Source organism: Typopeltis vanoorti, chromosome 19 (genome assembly GCF_054136105.1).
Source record: "Typopeltis vanoorti isolate ZY-2024b chromosome 19, IOZ_Tvanoo_1.0, whole genome shotgun sequence".
Lineage (NCBI taxonomy): Eukaryota > Metazoa > Arthropoda > Arachnida > Uropygi > Thelyphonidae > Typopeltis > Typopeltis vanoorti.
Genome location: NC_143567.1, coordinates 62209866 through 62220000, shown reverse-complemented (window position 1 = coordinate 62220000; position 10135 = coordinate 62209866). Strand labels below are relative to the sequence as shown.

Here is a 10135-nt window from a genome sequence, read left to right as displayed (position 1 = left end):
CAGGTCCCTTGCAGCTGTAAGCTATCCTACTTTGGCCAAACAGGCAGGACAACTAATATCAGAATTTCAGAACACAAGGACTACATTCGGTTTCACCAATATAGCTGCTCTGGTCTTGCAGACCATGCTCTGGATACCCGCCATAGAATACGGTGGAAGAAAGCCATGATAATACACTAGTAAATTCAAACACGAAAGGCTATGCATAGAATCAGCCTCAGCCTTAAGAAACAATGCAAATCTCAACAAATTTGGTTGCATGAGACTGCCTCAAATTTGGGAAACCTACATCAGAAGACCTTCAGCCCAAACGGCCAAGAATACCTACATTGCCCACTAGGGAGCACCATCAGGACTTCTTCATCCTCATTTACTGTGTATTGTGCTTGCGTGCATGTGTCTTGTTTCTAAGTTCCTGTGAAAATGGCAACGCGATGCTGCCGAAATATTGGAAGTGTATTAAAATTTATTTCAATGTATATTCTACTGTACGTTGTAATTTCCTTAAGCTATTTAGTAATATATGACACAATGTACCTTGCCCATGGGGGATGTCCATTGACTTCTAGCCAAGCTCTAAGTGTTTGTGTGTGTGTGTGTGTGTGTACACACACACACACACACTCAAATATATATATTTGATGCAATGAATTTACTTGGCTACATGAAATAATTAAATTAATTTAATGACTACAAGCCAAAGATATCAAAATAGAAAAATTATTATTTATTATTTGAACACAGAACCTGTTTCATCTTAGAAGACATCATCGGGTGCATACCATGAAAAGAGAAATGCGTTACAAGAGAACAACATCTATAAATTAACGTGCAAACATATTGCTGATATTTGAAGGCATTTTTCTGGATGACACGGTATTGTTGAACACATTCAAGTGGGCATGATATCAAATACACTCAAGTTGGATAGCTGTCAGATAGGTTATAGCTAAGGTTAGTATTAAGATGCACTGGCATGAAAACAATTTCTGTTGATTCCACAATTCTTCCCTCATTGTAGCATCAAAAAATATTTTCTGATTTGCTCCAGATCACTGGATGAGTGATAAAATCTTCACTGTTAGATTGAGCAGAAATAAGAACATGATTAGGTGGTGCGTTGGCTGTGGTCTTGACATATGTGATGTCTCCCTTACGCAACTCAATGGATTTCTCTGCCTGACCAAAATAGGCCTCATGTTTCAGTTTAGGCGTACCGTGGAAGAAATGGAGTTTGGATAGAGGAGTAAAAGAAGTGCGGATTTTAAATTTCTTGAAATTTTAGCTAACCCTGATGAAACGGAGCTGATATACTGTAGATATATATATGAAGCCTTTTACATCATCACAATCTTCAGGACAGCGAGCAGGTGGATTAAATAGCAGCTTACAAACTGTCTGTTTAGGATAACCATTTTTCTGAAAGGTTGTAAGAAGGAAATGTAGTTCTTTGGCGATCCCTTCTTCTTCACTTAATGGGGAGCAAGCACATTTACCTAATGTAGAAATGATGCCAACAGTTTGGAGCAGATAATGATGAGATTGCATGTGAAGACATCTCTTGGTATGTGTAGGTTTTCTATAAATCTAGATCTTCAGTTTGCCTAACACATGAATGAGTTTGACATCCAGGAATGGGAGAGAACCATTAACTTCAAATTCTGAGATTAATTGTGTTCTTGGGTGTTGAGATAGTTCAGTAACTCCTTTAAAGAATCTAGTCCATGGCTCCAAATTAAGAAAACATCATTTATATACCTTTTTCGTAACTTTGGCTGTAATGGAAAGGAACCGATTGCTTTTATCTCAAGGCTTTCTAAATATAAATTTGTTAACATAGGGGATAATGAATTGTCCATGACCAAGCTGAAGTTGTTTGTAAATAGTATTTTTTTTTTTTTTTTTTTTTTTTTTTTTTTTTAATGTAACCAGAATTTATGCAATGGGTCTGGAGTGACCTAACTTTTTTTGATGACATTTTTTGAAAGAATTAAAACATCTTCTGTAGGCATATTAGTAGGGAAATAACATCTAAACTTGCCATAATTTAATCTTTTTGAACATGCATGTCTTTATTAATCAAAACAAAGCATTCCAAATTCTTCAGAAAGGAGGTCGAGCCTGTTAAATTTTTTAAGCGTGGTCTTGTAATTTATATTTTTGTATTTCTCTTTACCAGCTAATCACCATCATCTTGATCCTCTCCAAAATAATGAATCAAATCTTCAATAATCCACATTTTCTAACTATCCAACAGTATGGATTCTGCTAACATAGGTCCACAGGTGACCTCTTAGCCTACATCATTCACTACTGGACAAATGCCACTGAAATGTTTGGAGAAATGTGCTGGTGATCTTGATATTTCCAGAATGTTTTTGTCTGGCATCAAGGCATGCTTAGTAAATTGTGATCTTCCAATGTATCTGCCACCCTCTGTAATTCATCACCAATGCAGATGATGAATTACAGAATGAATTGCAGTGACTCAGGACTCTCCTGTATCACCTACCCTCTCTCCTATACATTAATGGCCTACTTTCAATACCACTAATCCTATCCACAGCTTTGCTGATGATAGCACGCTTCACTCATTCTAATCATTTAACAAAACATGCACCGCATAGCTATCCCAAACTTTATGATTATCTGCAATCAGTGTTTTAAACAATGATTGCCATACCTCCTTCTGTAGGACAAGGTTAACTGGTCAACCTTTGGAGCAACCTAAATGTAGTCTTTCCTTTTCTCTTGTAAAGAGATCTCAGCTCATCTATCTTTACTCTCAGTGATCCATATATCACCAAATCAAATCAGCTTTCTCTTTCCTTTGCTCCCCTCCCTTGGACTGACATTTTATCTTCAGCCTCTCCAAGCATAAACACATAAATAGATTCCTGTCTCTAAAATAAACTAAGCACTCTTTTCCACTGCAGATGCCATTTTCACCCATCCAGTTATTAACTATATACAAATCCTCCCCATACTTAGAACACCGTTTATGTTTGTAGCAGGACATATAAAACCTCCCTAAATATTCTCAATGAATTTTGTCTAGAGGAAACCGATTCAGCTCATAGATGATCCCTCCATCACTGACTCACTTCAAATTTATCTTACAGACATTTCAGTTGTGTGTTTTCTACAGGTATTTCCAGGGACACTGAACAGGCAATTGTCAATCCTCCACTTCCTCTTAAGCCAGTTAAATCAATAGCAGCTGCCCAACATCCCTTTTTTAGTAAAATTGTAAACACACTGAATGTGCTTCTCCTCTTCGTCTTTTACTTCATAAGTACTGTTCCACAGTACTCATGAAGTGTTCCCTAACAACTGTAACTCCTCAAGAAAAATGTCAAACTTCTTTCTCCACCCTCACATGTACTTTGCACACAGCACTGATGTTCTATTCTATAGGTTCTTCAACCTCTTGTGTATCTCACTGATATATTAAAAAAAATAAAATAAAGTAAATAAAGAAATATGAATACAATCAAAAATTTGATGACAGAGGCAGATATAAGAATGTTTCCAGAACAAGTACAAGTTCTGCGACTCAAATTCAAATATGCTTTTGAATCTGGATGGGATGGGAAATAGGCATTATTTCAATACATTCACATGCCAATAACTAATTCATTATAGTAACTCCTCTAATATAACAAACTAATAAGAGTTGACTAAGTTTTTTTTATTTATTTATTATTATTTCTAACGCAATTTCTGTTCACAAAAGGTCGTAACTATTATTATGACACCTCCAGAAAGTCCGAAGACTCATCGAGGGAGTGCACCCACTCCACAACTCTCGGTCTCCACCACTCAATCAACTAACCACAACTATACTAACGCCATCTACCACCAACCACCACCACACCACCACCACCACCAGTATTTCCACAGACTATCACAAACATCCATGCCCATGGCGGGATTCAAATCCGTGGCCTTTTGGCTGGAGAGCAGATACACTAATCACTCGGCCAAACCAGGCCAGCAACTATAGCACAATAGTACTATACATGGGTAAAGACTGGACAAAAAAAAAAAAAAAAAATCATTTACCACTCAAGACAATTTGCAATTGCACAAACTTCAATGCCCACAGCAGGATTCTAACTTGCATCCTTTTAACTGTATAAAATTATAATATACAAATGGCAGTAACAGTATTGAAGTTATGAAATATTACCTGGTTTGCATTTAAATGTAACAATCGACATCTTTCGTTTTCCGCTACTACATTCACTTCCTTCTGAGTAAATAAGAGTTATTTCCTGAGAACTGGCATTGTATATGGGAGGTGATGTGAACATTCCCAAATTGACAACTTTACCAGAATCTGAAATGAAAACATTGGCTAATAATAAATGATTCATGAAACTGGTAACTACCACAGATTCTTCCTCCTAAAAAACTAAATTTGGTTTTATAAATGGCTACAAAACTGTACTGAAAAAGAAAAAATAAATTACTAAATATATGAAGAGACAAAAGCTTCAATTAAGTGACAAATTATTTAAATTATAGAAACTATATATAAAGTTCGGCGAGTCCAAGCATAAGCAAATACCTGGATAGTGCAACACCAGGACAACTCATAGTACACCTGCTTGCTCCACCGGCAATATGAGCAACAGAGCTTGCTCCACCCTTACAATGAGTTGCCTCAGTGTCGCACTACCAGGTGTACTATGAGTTGCCCTGGTGTTGCACTATCCAGGTATTTGCTTATGCTTGGACTCACCGAACTTTATATATAGTTTCTATATTCGGCATGAAACTCTTTGAGTTTCTTATTCGGCCATGAAACAATATGGGATGTAATATCCCTTAATTTAAAAGAAAAGATAATAATCATTTGACATGTCCACAATTTCAGAATTTTGCTGCTATTCTGTGGTATTGAAAAGGCAACACAACATGGCAGTATTTTCAATTTGTGTAATTGTAAAGCTTTTACAATGTGTCAAGCCATGCAAATCTTAAAGAAATGATTGCTTTATGGTCTACTCATCACATTAGGGAATCAAACTCAAAATAACAGTGCACTTCATAAATCAACTATTTCTTCATTTTAGCAATTTTTATAATTGACAGAGGGTTGCTTAAGAATCAAAGCAATATAGTAAGGTAGAGTAATAGTTAATCAAGGTAATGTGGAGAGCTTGCAGGACGATTTAAACAGGCTGTCAGTATGGGCAAAAGTTAATGGGTGTCAGTTTAATGTCAAGAAATGTAAAGTTATGCATTATGGGATAAATAGATTGCAAGCTGTGTATGATGACATTGATGGCACTGTACTTCCTGAAATAGATGACGCTAGAAATTTAGGAGTGGTGGTAGACAGAGAATTAAAGTTTAGAGGACATATTGCCAAGGTAGCCCATAGGATTACTTGGCTATTGAAGAACAGATTAACAAGTAAAGATAAGGAAGTTATTTTTCTTTATAAGGCATTGATACACCCACATCTGGATTACTGTGCACAAGTCTGGTCCCCTGGGTTTCTAGGGGATGTGGAAGCAGTGAAGAGGATTCAGAGGCAAGTGACCAAGAGTGAGTGGCCTGTAGAATGTTCCCTATGAGAATAGATTGAAGGTGTGTGGATTGCAGAAGTTGATTGATAGGAGAAAAAAAGGAGATATGATAGAAACATTTAAGTTGCTTAAAGGATTTTATAGGATAGATGTAGGCAAAATGTTTCAGAACTTGGCTAGAAGGACCAGAACAAAGGATGATCCCTGGAAACTGAATAAAGGTGTGAGAACCAAGATGTAGGGATTTTTTTTTTTTACTTGGATAGTTGACTTGAATGAGTGAATGAGTTGCCAGAGTTGGTTGTGAGTGCTTTGTCTGTTAGTGGATTCAGGGAGAGGTATGATAGATTGAGTCTCCTGTGATCGGACTTCATGAAGGTGCCCATACCCATATAATAATAATAATATATAACTGGTAGAAGATCACCACACAGACCTTTTGTTGGAATAAGGAAAAATAAATGCAGCCTCTAACCTAATGTCCATCCCAGCTTGCATAATTTTTATCTTATAATAAAATTAGTTTAATCCTTTATCCAAGTGTGAGCAAACAAAGTTTGCACCTGAAAGTATCTTCAGGACTGGGGTAAGGTGGTACAACCAGGGCAACTCGTTGCAAAGGTGGAGCAAGCTACCAACACTCCTATCTCAGTATCTCCTATAATGCAAAACACATCTCCTTGCGGATATGTCTAATGTTATGCATTAAGGGAAATGCCACTACCCAGACTAGTTTCTACCTTTATTGAGGTCTCTTCAGTGGGAGCCAGGCCCAAGTGGAGATACCAGGCAGAAGCATTAGCAGGTCATCTCTACCTATAGGAGTTGCCAAATGGTGTGCCACCCTTTTTTTAATAAATTACTCTGGATTTAGAGAAAGATGTTGAAAGTTTATTTTTCACTTGGTTAGAGTATAATAAAATTAGTTTAATCCTTTATCCAAGTGTGAGCAAACAAAGTTTGCACCTGAAAGTATCTTCAGGACTAGGGTAAGGTGGTACAACACCAGGCCAACTCGTTGCAAAGGTGGAGCAAGCTACCTTTTATCTTATTGTACTCATCTTTTGGTTTAAGCTGATACAAGATAAGATTTGTTTGCTAAATTCCATATGCAAGCTGGAGTGTCATCCAATTAAACTGACTCAACTGTTTGAAGAGTACCAATATTTTCACACTGCTCAGGACAAAAAGATATTGTGTTTCTTTTATGTGACTCCCACACAAAAAATGCTGTAAACCTATAGTGCATTACTACTATAAGATGGATAAAGGTTTATTTTCTGTTTTTATTAATTATATATATATATATATTATTCTTTTTTTGTATAATCTGAAAATACTTCAAATACAGACAAGAAACTAAACACAGCACTCAAGCCTTCAAATAAGTGGAGAAATAGTCTCACACTATATGACAAAACTCATCTCCCACCTAAAGACAATCACAAACATCCATGCAGGATTCAAACCTGTATCCTGTTGCTGGAGTGGGCATATGTTAACAATTCAACCAATAAGGCTGGTAACATACAGAGGATTTGAAATACGAAGTGATCATTTTGTGTTGAGCAGGATAAAAATGAATTTCATAATGAAAAGATAAATATGTACAAAAAGTGTCAAAAAGAAATTAAAGTTGATCAGCTTTCAAAGGTGAACTGTAGACCCAAATATACAACTATTATTAAAGAAAAAAACTGAAAACAGTCTAAAAAAACCAAAAGTCAAACCTTGGTGACTCAGAATGTGAAGAAAACACTGACTGATTTAGCGAGAGAGAGAGAAGCATGTAATGTAGTTGTCTGTAGAGATAGAAAAATCAGAAATCCATGGTGGAGTCAGGTAAGAAGCCATCATGGAAAAAATTTGATGCTTGATTGGTTTAGTACTGATGCAAAATGGCACAGTAATGATCATACCGTGTCATTGCAAAGGCTCATAGAAAATTCTTCACAGACAGTTCACAGCAGGAAAATTCTTTGTATGGAAAATTCATCATGAAAATATTCTTCACAGACAAAATTCATCATGGGAAATTTCTTTGCCAGAAAATTAATTGCAGAGAATATTCTTTGCTATGAAAATTCTTAGAGAGAAAATTGAAATAATATTGTAATATATGCATATATGGAAAATGAATGCAAAACAAGACATATCTTAGAAAATATAGTTTATTTCTGAATTATTTATTTAATTAGATTTAAATTATTTTTTTATAAGATTGTTATTCTGTGTGAAGTGAAATAAATATTTTGTATCTTACTGATCAGTAAGTTGCCTAAATTTGTTTATTTCTTTAAATATTAATTTTTTTTCTTACTTAGATACTACACACTCTGCAGATGGGATATTAATATTTTACAAAAAAGTGTGATATGCTGATTAGGGAGTAAGAGCACCAAATTTAAGAATGTTTATTTTTTGTAACTTTTCACTAATTTTCTATGCACTTAAGACACTCATCCAGATGTGATTTTTATTATTTTTATTTATTTATTTTTTACTCAAAAAATTCGGAAGATGGGGTGCTTTTGAATTATAGAATCCCCTTGTATTTTGGAACTGACTCCACTTTTCCTACATAGCAAACAGATTTTGAAGGCTATTATTGTTTTACACAGAGTAAGACTATGTGCATCTCTGCGTAATCATATTAACAAAAACTTTGAAAATTAGTGAGAAAATTTCTGCAATATTTTCAGTAACATATCTTCCAAAGCAAATAGATATCTTGGAAACAACCAAAATGTTGACTTGGAATTTCCTAACAGAGGAAATTCCAGGAAACACAGTTCACTCTTCTAAGTCAAGAGGTCATTAAAGTTACAAATCCACTACAGTTAGCCATTCTTATAATTATTTCTGATGTTCAGTTGGCAAAAATAGCAAGAAAATAATCATACACCCTCTCCTCCCTCCCTATCCCCCATCAAAAAAAAAAAAAAGTTACATGCTGATTAGGGAGTAAGGCACATATATGTAACACATGTGCACCTTTTTAAAAAAAATTCAAATCCTTCTTTCTTTCCCAGATAATTGTATCAAATAATTTATAATATTCTGATAATAATAGCGAAACTGTGATTATTATAAATTAATAAATTATTTTGATATAAATACTGTAGCAGTCTATAAAAGAAATATCACTATGTTTAGGATATAATTGAAAATGAAACAAGACATTGCTGATGTATTCTGCACTATTGTTTGAGATGCTTTAAATGTGGTTTCTGAGGAAGTTCTTGATAGAAGTGAGAGTAATATCTCTCACTTCTATTGAGCTTTTAGTCTTTTACTCCAGCTGAGAGGATTATTATGTAGTATTTCTAAGATACAGCTTATTTCAGAAATGCCAACCAGCAAAAGAAATATTTGGAATTTAAGGAAAAAAAAAAAAAAAAACTAACACTACTTTCTTTTTTTGTAGCATATATGTAAACAGTTTTTATATGGTGAAAATATAATATGGTATTTCTAAAAATTAGAATAATTTCAGCAGATAGCTGAACAACTGATTACCAAGAAATAGTCTGAAATGAGAAGTACCTGTTTCGATAGATAACAATAATATTGTTATCTATCGAAACAGGTACTTCTTACTTCTTTTGTCAAAATGGTAAAAGAAGTAATAGATTTTGAATACTGTCAGTGAAAACTTTCAAAGCAGTAGAAAACTGGGCAGATTAACGTCTCCAATTTTCATATCAGGTTTAACACTGCTTTTCTTCATAATGTGATGCATATAGATGATGAATAACAGGGGAGATAATGTACACCCTTGTCACACACACCTGACTTAACATCAAACCATCTTCCTATACCTCCTTCAATTCTAACTGTGGATTTAGAACTCAAATAGAGACTATGTATTGCTTGATATAATGCCCCATTTACATCACATAACTGGAGCATTTTGAATAGCTTTTCTCTTGGCACCTTGTCATATGCCTTTTCCAGATCTGCAAAACTTAAATACTGATGTTTGGTATATTTCCATGCTTTCTCAACTATTTGTCTTAAAGTGAAAATCTAATCCTGACAACCTCTGTCTAGCCTGAACCCAGCTAGTTCTCATCTTGTACCATCATTTTGCATAATGGGTTAAGCCAATAAGAATACAATTTTGTCAGCTAAATCCCAAATTACCAATCCTCATTCTTTCAGTATCCTGATAAATACCTATCAGGGTGTACCACTAGAAGGTGAGGATTGGACTTTGGATCGGAAACCCAGGCTAGTTTTCCACATTCCTCAAAAGGCTACATGGTCTCCTCTCTCGGTTAGCAGCTTTGATCCTTAAACACTCCAAAGTGATCCTCTTTCATCTCTAGTGCCATGCACAATGCATACATTACATGTTACTGTTTTTCTGGATGGATTAAGTTAAAAATACATGCTTCTCTAATTCAGCTAATGAAAATATTCAGATGGGGATTGTGACATCATTTGCAAAGAAATTCAGTTTGCTATCACGAAGGTTCTGAGCTCTTGTTTGCAGTAGTAAGCTTAATAAAGCATTGGTTTATTCTATGGGGCTTTTGTATAGTTTATTATAATACATCATTTTTACAGTAGTGTTCACCATATAGTTAGGA

General features: G+C 35.0%; 1 protein-coding gene across 2 annotated transcripts in view; it reads right to left on the bottom strand.

Moving 5' to 3' along the window:
* The window catches only part of Lerp (lysosomal enzyme receptor protein), a 514158-nt gene that overhangs the window by 405709 nt on the left and 98314 nt on the right, over positions 1-10135 (bottom strand). For both annotated transcript variants that reach the window (XM_090408956.1, XM_090408955.1), the window contains exon 10: positions 4193-4342. In XM_090408956.1, the coding sequence (XP_090265082.1) occupies positions 4193-4342 (150 nt within the window). The remainder of the gene's footprint in view (positions 1-4192; positions 4343-10135) is intronic.